This window comes from Natrix helvetica, assembly GCF_964273705.1.
Source record: "Natrix helvetica genome assembly, chromosome: 5".
Classification (NCBI taxonomy): domain Eukaryota; kingdom Metazoa; phylum Chordata; class Lepidosauria; order Squamata; family Natricidae; genus Natrix; species Natrix helvetica.
This window is the reverse complement of record NC_138551.1, coordinates 146,640,938-146,653,666: the sequence shown is the minus strand read 5'-3', so window position 1 is coordinate 146,653,666 and position 12,729 is coordinate 146,640,938. Positions and strand designations below refer to the sequence as shown.

Genomic DNA, 12,729 nt, shown 5'->3' with positions numbered 1-12,729 from the left:
AACAGAACTCCGAGGCAGGCAGATTCCTCAAAGCACAGTTTTAATGTCTATCATATTGGCACAGGCTGGTGAAAACTGACTCTAAAGCTTCCCATGGGTTTCCCCTGATTAAAAGTAAATGTTTTCCCCCTTTTCCCAAACAAACAGTCACAGGGTCCTATCAGGGTGCTGTCCAGTTGCTTGGTAACATTACTCCTCCTCTCTTCAGCCCCTTGTTGGAATGTCCTTGGTTCCCAGGGGAAATTATTTTGTTTTGGCTGCAAACCCCCAGCTATCTCTATTTTCCCCCTCCCTAACCCTCCTCTCCTGTTGTGGCAACACTGAAGCCTCTAAGATGGCCTCAGTCAGGCCAACTTCAGAGTTGACACCAGGTGGTATGTGATGGTTGTGGATGTGGTGTTTGCGAACCTGCCTTCTCCCCCCACTTTCCTCCCCCTCCCCCCAAATAGGGCCCCCCTCTCTATGTTTCCTCAGCCTTGGCAATTTTTAAGATGCCTGGACTTCAACTCCCAGAAACCCCCAGCCATCTTTACTTTGGCCAAAGATTGGGCCCACATGGTCCAATCTTCCTCTACCACGCTGGCATCTCCACCCATCCACTTCCGGTCAGGTGCAGAGTTGCAGAGACAAAGAATGACCTTGGGCTTCAAGAAAGGAATGTTTTACTTTGACAACAACACATCCTACAATTCTACTCCTTACTATTCCCCTTCCAAATTATCCCACTAATGAAACAGCATAGTAAAATAATAAGAGAGTGTAGCAGGCCAAAGATCCTAAAAGGAATGTGACTGCAGGCCTGACAGGCGGCCTCTCCTCAGAAGGAAAACGTTTCCTGAAAAGAGAATAACATAAAAGTTAACATAACAAAATTAACCACCTCTTCCCCCCCCCCCCCCCATCCTTTGGCTTATCGGGAAACTTCTCAAGGAATTGTTTTACTAACTTATCCGCTTTTACGTCCCAGCTTTTCACCCAAGTAGCTTCGGACAAAGGGTAATCCTTCCAATGCACTAAATACTGTAAGCGACCCCTATACAGCCTGGAGTCTACGATTTTTTCCTTACTATTCCCCCCTCCCAATTACCCCACTAATGAAACAGCATAGTAAACTAATAGAGAGTGTGGCAGGGCCAAAGATCCTAAAAGGAATATGACTGCAGGCCTGACACCACCTCCGTCCTAATCCACGCTTTCTTTGCAGTGCCTTCAGCTTCTTACTCATTCTTTCAACCGCGAACTTAACCAGGTCTACAACAGCATCAGTGATTGTAAGGTAAGCCAAGCGCTTAACCCGCAGGGCAACACGAGCTTTCTTCCATCGAAGGACCCAGCTGAGCGTCATTGTCTCCTTCTTCCAGCTGTCCGACATCTCTCCCATCGGGCGGGATTCTTCGGTCTCCAGCTTCAGCAGCTCCACCCTCACCCCGTCCACCACCTGCCCCTCGCTGTCGGATTCGAGGTACAACTCCGTGGATCAGAAGTGAGTGGAGCTGAGTTGACGCCCGTCCCGTGACAGAGCCTCCTAAGCACTCTCTCTCTCTGGCCTGGGAAGAAATTTTCTCTCCCCCTGCCCTCTCTCCCCGGCCCTGTTCATCCTGATGGAGGCCTGCTTTCAAGGCAACCTCTGCTTTTTGGAGGGGGGCGGAGGTGCCATAATTTAATCCAGGTTTCAATAAAGCAGAATATTTGTAGCTCAGGGTTGACATGAAGAGGGTCCTTGGTGCTCTCTGAGCTGGCTTTGTTGTCTTGGCGATGTTTCGTGACCCTAACTAGGTAACATCGTCAGTGCTAGGACCAAAGGGAGGAAGAGAGGAAGGAAGGAAAAGAGAGAAAGAGAAAAAAGACAAGGAAGGAAGAAGGAAGGAAGGAAGGAAAAGAAAGAAAAGAAAGGGAAGGAAGGAAGGAAGGAAGGAAGGAAGGAAGGAAGGAAGGAAGGAAGGAAGGAAGAATATTTGTAGCTCAGAGTTGACATGAGGGATCCTTGGTGCTCTCTGAGTTTGGTGGTTTTCTTGCAGACGTTTCATGACCCTAACTAGGTAACATCATCAGTGCTAGGACCAAAGGGAGGAAGAGAGGAAGGAAGGAAAAGAGGCAGAGAGAAAAAGAAAAAAACAAGGAAGAAAGAAGGAAGGAAGGAAGAAAAAGAAAGGAAAGAAAGAAAGAAAGAAGAAAGAAAGAAAGTAAGAAAGAAGAAAGAAAGAAAGAAAGAAAGAAAGAAAGAAAGAAAGAAAGAAAGAAAGAAAGAAAGAAAGAAAGAATATTTGTAGCTCAGAGTTGACATGAGGGATCCTTGGTGATCTCTGAGCTTGCTTGGTTTTTTGCAGACGTTTCCTAAGCACTGATGATGTTACCTAGTTTGGTAATGAAATGTCTGCAAGAAAACCACCAAGCTCAGAGGGAACCAAGGACCCCTTAATCCAGGTTTATAAAGAGCCCAGATAAATAACCCCAAAGATCTCCTGAAATAACTTGGAGCCATGATTGTTGTGGGTTTGTTTGACTCTGAACTGATCATGACACTTTAATGAATCCAGTCAGTGTTTTTCTGCCTTTGCAGGGCACCTAACTTTAAAACTAACCACATTGTTTCACTTTGAACTGTTTTCTTTCTTTTTTTAAAACCAAAGAACTCCTGAAGCAAATTCTCGGGCCTCTAGTCCTGGGCTGGAGGCAGAACCATTCCAGCTGACACCCCCTGCTGAAGTTTCTTATTTGGCCAGGGCCGGGAAAAACGAGTTTTTGAACCTTGTTCCGGATATTGAGGAAATCCGACCTGGGTAAGAATCCTTATTGCAAGGAAGGTGCCATTCAGAACAGGGAGAAAAGCCAACATCCCCTGTTTTGAAGATGCGTTGCTCCATCCCATCTTCTGGGGTGGGGGGGTCTGATTCATAGTGCTGTGGCCCACCAGCAGCCAGCAGAGCTGGTAGCAGATTCGGACAGTGAAGAGGTTGGGGAGGAAGATGGGCCAGTCCTGGAGTCTGGGGAAGGCTCTGATGAGGGCTCTGTGTCGGAGGCAGAGAGGGGGCCAGGGCCGTATGCCAGTTATCAGCTGCCTTCAGAGTCGGAGATCAGTGAGGCAGAAGAACAGCTGGAGCCTGTTCCCAGTGTGCGCATGTGCAGAGTGGCCAGACGAAAGGAATAGCTAAGAACAGGGGTCGACTTGGGAGTAAGGCCACAGGTGGACAATGAACGGCCCCTCCCAGAGGGAATAAAAGAGCAGCGAAAGGGGAGTGGAGTTTGCGGGAGACAATTAGTTCGCTTAATCGGTTCCTGACTCTCTGAGACTCCTGGCCAAGTTTTGCAGATATCGGCCTGGCAGCTCTCCAAGCCAGAGAAGGTCTGTGACCGTAAATCCTCCCTGGAAAGACTTTGCTGGATGTGAATGAGCAGAATTCACAGCCAATTAATAGAAGGGGTTTTTGTCTGGACAAGGAGTTTACTTCCTGCTCTTGGGAAGCCTAGGTTAGAACACATAGCTTTTCCTCCAACTGGGAAGGGGAGGGTTTTCCTGGTGCTCTAACCAATCAGGCTCCCTGCCCTGATGGTCTGTTATGTGCTGGGCTCTGCTTCCAGGTCTGTGGTCTCCAAGAAAGGCTACCTTCACTTCAAGGAGCCGCTCTCCCCTTCGTGGGCCAAACATTTTGTGGTGGTGCGCCGCCCGTATGTCTTCATCTACAACAGCGACAAGGACCCAGTGGAGAGGGGCATCATCAACCTCTCCACGGCTCAGGTGGAGTACAGTGAGGATCAGCAAGCCATGGTGAAGGTCAGTGGCAGCTCCAGAAATTCAGAGCAGACTCTTCACCCCTGGGAAATTACAAAGAGATCACCTTGTCCTGGGCGCAGAAAGAGGAAACTAAAACCAAGCAGAATAGAGCTGGAAGGGACCTTGGAGGTCTTCTAGTCCAGCCCCCTGCTCAAGCAGGAGAGCCTATAGCATTTCAGACAAGTGGCTATCTAGTTTCTTCTTAAAAACCTCCACAATGTCTGGAGGCAACTTCTGTTCCCACTGGGTTGATTGTCCTCACTGTCAGGAAGTTTCTCCCTAATTCCAGGTTGCTTCTTTCCATCATTAGTTTCCACCCATTCTGCTTCTTGTCCTGCCTTCGGGTAGTTTGGAGAACAGTTTGACCCCCTCTTCTTTGTGGCAGCCCCTGAGATATTGGAAGACTGCTATCATGTCTCCCCTGGTCCTTCTTTTCTCTAGACTGGCCAGACCCCATTCTTCCTGCAACCGTCCTTCCTACATTTTAGTCTCCAAGCTCTTAATCGTCTGAGTTGCTTTTCTCTGCACTTTTTCAAAGTCTCCACACTTTTTTTGTCACATGGTGACTAAAACTGGATGCAGTATTCCAGGGGTGGCCTTACTAAGGCTTTATAAAAACGGGTACTAATTTTCCACATGATTTTTGATTCCGTGCCTCCGTTTATGCAACCAAGGAATTGTATTAGCTGTTCTGGCTGCTGCCGCACACGGCTGGTTCATATTTAAGTGATCCCCTCCTTGGTCCCAAATCCCACCACGATTGTAAGATGGCCTTCGAACTCTGTTTAGATCAAGAAGGATTCCCCTTGGGGAGGAAGGGGCCACAATTTATCTGAAAACCTGGCCAAAAATTTTCAAACTTTCATGATTCTGTAAAGCCGATATTGGCTAACCAACAATTGTGGAGGCTTGAAAATCATGGAAGGAAAAAAAAGAATGCTTAAAATGCCGGCATGTTTAATTTTTTAGAGGAGGGAGGCGGGGCTGGCGTTGCAATGGTACAACGTGCGATCTTGAAGCTCCAAGATCGATGTCTCTGCCGCTGGACGGTCCTTTTGGACCTAAACCGTCCTGTAGAGACGGTGATAGAGAAGGGCACATCCTGTTGATCCCAGGAACACTGCAAAGTCCCTGGTGGATCCAGGAGAAGCCCTTTTTCCGGCGGCGGAGAAACAGCCGTTAAAGCTGCTGAAGTTGGGACAGCTCCAGAACGGAAGAAAAGCTGGAGAGAAAGTCTGTCGATTTAGTGAGATTAAAAGTAAAGTTAAAATTGAAGACAGAAGAGGTCAAGCGGTGAGATTAAGCCTGAGTCAAATTTAGTGTGTTATTTTTTAAAAATTCTTTTATTGCTGGAACTTTTACAAACACTTTTTAATTTTTAAACTGAACTGGCTTTTTTTCTCTTTTACTTTTTTTCTAATATTTTCTTCTAATATGTAAAATATTACAATTTTTTTTTGTTTAAGACTTTCTTTTCTTTTCTTTTTTTAATGCCCTATCGTATATTTCTTTTTTAAATTATTTTTGCATTTTAGACACCAAATACCTTTGCCGTCTGCACCAGACACCGCGGCGTCCTCCTTCAAGCCCTCAACGACAAAGACATGAGCGACTGGCTGTACGCCTTCAACCCCCTTCTTGCCGGCACGATACGGTAAGAGGGACACGCCGGGGCTGCTGGAACTTTTTTTGTTTTGTTTTTATTCATAAATATTTTTGAATACAGTGCATTGTCAGGGCACATCATTTACAAGAGAAAAATAAAGAAACAACGGAGAGAAATATTAACACATATACTGATAGCAATACTAGCCATGTAACAGAGTAGTTTTAGCAAAATTTCTCTTTATATTGACTTATTTGTACTTTTGTTGATTATATTAGCATATTTATATTTATAAACTATCTTTATATTTAATTCATACATAGCAGTCATCTTTTTTCCTCTAATTTCTACCTCTTGTCTCTAACCACTCATAAAATCTATTCCATGTCAAGTAATACTGTGTGTCGTCTTTATCTTTTATTTTAAACTCAGTCTGTCCATCTCAGCACAATCTAACATTTTTCCGAATTGCAACGAGGTGTTCTCGTTTTTCCAATATTTTGCAAATGCAATCCTTGCTGCTGCCAGTACATGCAAAACTAGATATGTAGTCCCTTGGTCATAACCCTCCTAGGGCCACTTCACCTGCAGATGCTAGCAGAGTGAGAGCACCAATGGTGGTATTCAGCAGGTTCTGATCAGTTCTGGAGAACCGGTAGCGGAAATTTTGAGTAGTTCGGAGAACCGCTAAATCCCACCTTTGACTGGCCCTGCCCCTATCTATTCTCTGCCTCCCGAGTCCCAGCTGATCAGGAGGGAATGGGGATTTTGCAGTATCCTTCCCCTGGAGTGGGGAGGGAATGGAGATTTTGCAGTATCCTTCCCCTGGAGTGGGGAGGGAATGGAGATTTTACAGTATCCTTCCCCTGGAGTGTGGCGGGAATGGGGATTTTGCAGTATCCTTCCCCTGGAGTGGGGAGGGAATGGAGATTTTACAGTATCCTTCCCCTGGAGTGTGGCGGGAATGGGGATTTTGCAGTATCCTTCCCCTGGAGTGGGGAGGGAATGGAGATTTTGCAGTATCCTTCCCCTGGAGTGGGGTGGGAATGGAGATTTTGCAGTATCCTTCCCCTGGAGTGGGGTGGGAATGAAGATTTAGCAATATCCTTTCCCTGGAGTGGGGAGGGAATGGGGATTTTGCAGTATCCTTCCCCTGGAGTGGGGTGGGAATGAAGATTTAGCAATATCCTTTCCCTGGAGTGGGGAGGGAATGGGGATTTTACAGTATCCTTCCTCTGCCACGCCCACCAAGCCACGCCTACAGAACCAGTAGTGAAAAATTTTGAATCCCACTACTGAAGCACACAGACCATCCTCATAAACCTGGTTAAAACCCTGAAATGGGAATAGCATGCATCGACCGAAAAGAGGCTGGGGAGGCACAGAGAGGGGCTGGTGGAAATTTCAGGGGTGCAAGGAAAGCAGGTGGGAGGGTCTCCTTCCAGAGGAAGTGTTGCAAAACGGATGAGAAGCGAGGGAATCGGTTACACAGAAAAAAAGAGATGTTGATCCGCAAAGAGGAAGTTAAAAAGCCTTTCTCACTACTAGCAGACGATGGGAGAACAGATGAGTCTGGGAACCTCTTTTAAACAAGGAAGTCTTACTGAAAGGCAGAAGCATAGAAGTCACCGGAGGGTTCATAGGATTTCGGACTTCACCAGGCCTGTCAGCCCACCCACACACATTTAAAACAGTGCCGCTCAGTGACAATGTGGCAATGGGGAACCAAAAGATATCTCACGTGTTGTGGCCTGCCAGGGGAGCTGCCAGCAGATTCGGACAGTGAGGAGGTTGGGGAGGAACATGGGCCAGTCCTGGAGTCTGGGGAAGGCTCTGATGAGGGCTCTGTGTTGGAGGCAGAGAGGGGGCCAGGGCCATATGCCAGTAATCAGCTGCCTTCAGTGTCAAACATCAGTGAGGCAGAAGAATAGCTGGAGCCTGTTCCCAGTGTGAGCATACACAGAGCTGCCAGACGAAGGGAACAGCTAAAGAACAGGGGTCGACTTGGGAGTAAGGCCACAGGTGGACGATGAATGGCCCCTCCCAGAGGACATAAAAGAGGGGCAAAAGGGGAGTGGAGTTTGCAGGAGACCATTAATTTGCTTCATTGGTTCCTGACTCTCTGAGGCTCCTTGCCAAGTTCTGCAGATACCGGCCTGGCAGCTCTCCAAGCCAGAGAAGGTCTGTGACCGTAAATCCTCCCTCGAAAGTCTTTGCTGGAGGTGAATGAGCAGAATTCAGTCAATGAATAAAAGGGGTTTTTGTCAGGACAAGGAGTCTGCTTCCTGCTCTTGGGAAGCCTCGGTCAGAACAGGTTTCCTGTTGTGCTTGCTGCAGGATCTTCAAGGACCTCAGATCAACAGATATTCTTCCTCTATTAGAGAGATCAAGTAATTTCTACATGAACCATCTTCTTCAGGATTCAAATCCAGCCCCCGCTTGTTTCAGTAGCAAAATGATTATAAGGAGAAAAACACCCTAAAGAACAAAGATCCTTATTCATATTACTAATTTGATTAGTTATTTTCCAATAACCTTTGGAGAATGCATCCACTTTTGCAGGCTGTATTTTTCTCCCAGACTTAATTTTAGCAGGCAGCGTTGAAAAGCCTCAAGGCAGCTATTTGAGGAAGAGGATAAACTTGAATCTGGGTCTTGCTGGTTAGGAGAGACACAGTCTGTGTGGTTGCGTTGTGTTCTTTTTGCCAGGTGCGGTTCCTTCAGCCAGGCAATTCTCACTCATTTCCTGTCCTCTTTTCTCCACTGCAGGTCCAAACTCGCCCGAAGACTCTCCGGACAACTGAAATACTGAGGTCCCACGGGAATCCTCGCGCAATTTTTATTTTCTCCCAAATCCATCTTTGGCTATAAGATAAAACCTCCCTTCTCATTTTCTCTGTGATATTTGAGTCGCTCCCTTCCCTTGTATTTAACCCCCCCCCTTGCCCCCGTGGCTTAACTTGGCTCACTTCCAGCACTTTCCCCACATTCTCTCCTCTATTTCTCTCCCCCCTCCTTTCCTTCTCCCCTCCCTTTTAAAAAAAATGCTTCTAATAATTTTGTTTTCCCTTTTCAAGGGTTGAAAACACTAGTAATCGCATGTGGCCAAACCGAAGACGAAATGATGGGAGGGGGGAAAAAATGTGTGGGTGAGCAGGGAGGAAAACGGGGGTGGTGGTGGAAGTGGGGGTTCATATTTATATATGCACGACTTTTTTTGTTAAAATGAAAAAGAAAACTCCTCCTGCCCCTCTCTCTCCCATGTGGGCCCTTGGTTCCTAACCCCAAGTGACGTCGCCTGTCCTGCTCTCTACAGTGTGTTTGTCTTTGTCTGGATGTCAAGGATTTGGTTTTTTTTTCCCCCATCCAGCTTTGATGGCTTGGAAATAGCCAGGCTGTGTTTCACCAGGAAAGGCTCCTGCCCTTTAATTTGGGGGGCGGGGCGTCCCCTTCCCAGTGTATGTTGCTTTTACTTTGGATCTTGCATTTATTTATTTACTTTGGGATCTCATTATTTTGGATCTCTGGGTTAGGAATCGGTTATCGCCAGGAGGGTGCTTAACAGTTCAGCTCTTGCAGCTTGGCTACAGCGATGGCTGCCTACAACTTTCTCTTTGGGGCAGATTCAGATGAGCAGGTTTCAGACCTTCAGGAAGGGGGGCTGGAATCAAGGGCAGGTGGATCTCACAGCCAGTCGTCCCCTCCCTCCCCCGTGTGGGAAGCCGGGAATCTTGCCTTCGTCCCTGAAGGATTTGAACCGGTACAATGGGAAAGGTGGCAGAGGATTGGCTTAATGTAGCCCCCTGTTTTTCCGCTTTGGCAGAATCAACTAGAGGGAGACGGAAATGGGGTTTGAAATGGGGTCCATCTGGTGAAAGGGGAGATGTAACCAGCATTGGGGCTGAGGGGCAGCGCCGCTATCTCCCTGCCTTCCCCATTTTCGAAGGATCGTTTATATCTATTTTAGAAACATTCCTGCTTTAAAGCTCAGCTCCTTTCTCCCCCCCTCTTCTTTCCCTCTCTCTCTCTCATCTACCCTGTCTCCTTCTCTCTCTCTCCCCCTCCTCTCTCTCCCTTCCCCCTCTCTCTCCTCCCCCTCTCTCCTCTATCCCCTCCCTCTCTCTCCGCTCTCTCTCTTTCACTCCTTTCTCCTCTGTCTCTCCCCCCCTCGCTCCTCTGTCCCCTTCCCCATCTCTCCTCTCTCTCTCCCTCCCTCTTTCTCTCCTCTCCTCCTATCTCTCCTCTCTCCCTCTCCCTCCCTCCCTGGCATTCCTGAGTCAGGAAGGAAGTTGAAAACAGTCTGGTGGAAAGGCAGCCTAACCAACACTCCCCAATTACTGATGGTCTCCTGCAGGAGGCATCTCCCTCCCTTTTAGGGGTTCTAGACATTCCTATCCCTCCTCTGCAGAAACCTCCCAAGGAATTCATATTCAGACGGCAGCCGGGGTCTTCTTGCGCGGCTGAATGCTCCTTTCCTATCAAGAAATCCAGACAGGCTTCCCCTTTCTCGACTAGCTTATCAGGGCATTATTTCCACGGTGGAAGTGGGTGTGCTCCTCCCGGCTTTTGCCTGCAAGCCGGAGAGGGAAAAACCTGACCTCATGGGCTTTCCAAACAAGCTTTCTCCATCCTCCAATTGAAGGTTTGTGTGTCTCTGTGTGTGTGTGTGTGTCTCCTTTCGGTTTTTAGCATCTCGGCTCAACCTGGGCAGAGAAGGGCCCAGAAGGGAGCCTTGGTAATCACCGGCCTGCCCAGAGAAAGGCAAAAATAGGATTTCCCCTCACATAAAAGAAAACATGCGGGCGGTTTAATTCTTTTCATTCATCCCATTGGGTTGGCCCAGAGTGTAACTTCCACCCCACCCCCCCAAAAAAACCCTTCAGATCAATGCCTTAGTGGGATCCCCTTGGCTAGAGCCTCCAGGGGTGGGGGCTTTTCCATTTGGGGTAGGGAAGCCCTCTTTTTAATTCTGCCGTGGTCGTCCACAGAGTGTGCCGTGACGTAGAGTCGGGGAGATTTTCTGAGCATTTTCTGTGCCACTTCTGCGCCAGAGCTGGGGTGTCCAGTCTTGGCACCTTGGAAAGACCTGTGCACTTCAATTCCCAGAATTCCCCGGCTGGGGAATTCTGGGAGTTGAAGTACACCAGATCTTCCAAGTTGCCAAAATTGGACGCCCCTAGCGTAGAGTGAAGGGAACCTGTAAAGGAACTTGGATCCTGAAATGGGACATAGTTACGTATTTGGTTTGATTGCTTTGGGTGTATTGCACTAAAAATGAGTCTTTAACAGTGGGACTTTCATTACACAACACCCATACTACAAGGCTGCAAGGTGAAGAACCTGGTTTTATTTTTGGGGAGGGAGGGCATTTTGCAGTGACTTTAATAACGAGGTTTTTTTTTCTTTTGGTGCACAATAAAAGACACTCTCACTCCAGCATTAAGCTATAAAAATGGTAGAGGGAATCTGCCTGAAGCTGGAAAAAGGAATTTTCTGGCAATAGCGTCTACACTACTATAAATGTTTGTTTGTTGAGCTTGTAACAAAGCTGGTTGGAAAATTTGCTCTGGAAAAACCACACCATATGTAACAAGAGGAGACTTATATAAAGTGCTCTATAGGAGCATTAAGGGGTCGGAAGGGCTACGACGTAACTGACAGGTTACACAAAGGACACCGCCTCACCTTGGGCTAATGGTTACGTGAGCAAGAGGTTTTAGTGTAAATCTTAAGCCGCCTTCCATTGCTTATTTTAGATGCTTCGGGTTTGATCGTGTGGCGGATGATTTAAAATTGATCTCGGGGAATTAAGATGATTCTCCCCCCTCTCCCCCCTTTGGAAGTCCTTACACATCCTAAAAAAATTAACCAGCCCTGTTTTCTTGCAAAGCAGAGAAAGAAACTCCGCCTCCGTGCTTCACTTTAAAAAGAAATAATCTGAATTTCAGCAGAAGCTAAATGCAGACAATTTAACCAGTCGACACGGCCTAGAGCCAGCCAGCTCTTAGGGCCGGTCTCCGGAGCTGCAGGCCACTGCCACGGGCCAGCCAACCCTCTGCGCAGGGCCTGCGGCTCCAAGCAAGGACCATGGACCGTTGACATCTTTTCAGAGTTCCCAGTTAAAGAAATGGTGGAAGCTGAACCCTGATTGTGATCTCAGAATCATCTACTCCTTTCATTCAATCGGAGTCCGTTGATTCATCCTTTTATATCTATCTACCTTTGCAATATAGGGACACGTTGGCTCAATGGCTAAGACGCTGAGCTTGTCAATCAGAAAAGTCGGCAGTTCGAATCCCTAGCGCCCCATAATGGAGTGAGCTCCCGCAACTTGTCCCAGCTTCTGCCAACCTGAAAGCACGTAAAAAATGCAAATAGAAAAACTAGGGATCCCCTTTGGTGGGAAGGTAACAGCGTTCCGTGCGCCTTCGGCGTTTAGTCATGCCGGTCACATGACCACGGAGACGTCTTTGGACAGCGCTTGCTCTTCGGCTTTAAAATGGAGATGAGCACTGCACTCTAGAGTCGGGAACGACTAGCGCATATTGCGAGGGGAACCTTTACCTTTTTACCTCTGAAAACAGCATACTTCAATTCTTCTGCTCAGTGCCCCTTTGGTTATAAAATTACATTAAGTTAGAAAGGGCTGCCAAAGACTCAAGCGAAGTCCTGATGGTGTTTTCCAAGCAAAGACGTTTTCCTTCCTTCCGTTTTGTTAACCTGGTGCACTGTAGCAATTATTTAATTTGGGTTTGTTTGGGTTTTTTTTTTGGTAAACTGATGTGTACTTGTGCTGGCTTTTCTTGTACATAAAGCCTCAACTTCCATTGTTCTCTTCTCCGTCTTGTATGATCCGCCATGAATTAATCCTGTGTCTACCCAGGCATCGCGCGGTACAAGATAGTTTTTCCGTTCAGTTTTTTTAATTTATTTCTAACATGCTGCTTTAAATAACAAGGGAATATTTAAAAATAAAAACAACCTAACTTTGCTGCTTGAAGGTTCCTTGAATGTATCCGAAACAGGACCTCAGTTTGTCCGGGGAAAACAGTCATCCACTACCATTACTCCTGCCTCGTTGGTGGCTATAGCGCCTTACACTTTAAAAAAAAAAAGTGTCAGGAATGTATTACGTGCTTTGCTTCCTTACTAGCCCTGGGGAGAGGGAACAGGGAGAGGAATTTTACATTTGGCTCCGATGGCCACTTCGGTGCGGGGTTCAAGTCCATCCAGCTGAAGACGACCTGCCGAAGCGAAGGCCGGATTTTGAAGCTTTGCAGGACAATAAGATTTTTCTCTGCTTCCTGGCGCAGCAACCTGCTTGCAACACCCAGCCCAATTCCTTATTTAT

The 12,729-nt window shown here is 47.2% G+C and overlaps 1 protein-coding gene across 4 annotated transcripts in view; it reads left to right on the top strand.

Annotated features, from left to right (window-relative positions):
- The window catches only part of KIF1B (kinesin family member 1B), a 145,406-nt gene extending 132,930 nt beyond the window's left edge, over positions 1-12,476 (top strand). For all 4 annotated transcript variants that reach the window (XM_081955491.1, XM_081955493.1, XM_081955494.1 and 1 more), the window contains 6 exons: positions 1,205-1,276; positions 1,362-1,483; positions 2,631-2,780; positions 3,580-3,772; positions 5,308-5,426; positions 8,148-12,476. In XM_081955491.1, the coding sequence (XP_081811617.1) occupies positions 1,205-1,276; positions 1,362-1,483; positions 2,631-2,780; positions 3,580-3,772; positions 5,308-5,426; positions 8,148-8,190 (699 nt within the window). In that variant the 3' untranslated portion in view covers positions 8,191-12,476. The remainder of the gene's footprint in view (positions 1-1,204; positions 1,277-1,361; positions 1,484-2,630; positions 2,781-3,579; positions 3,773-5,307; positions 5,427-8,147) is intronic.
- Positions 12,477-12,729: the final 253 nt, after the last annotated feature.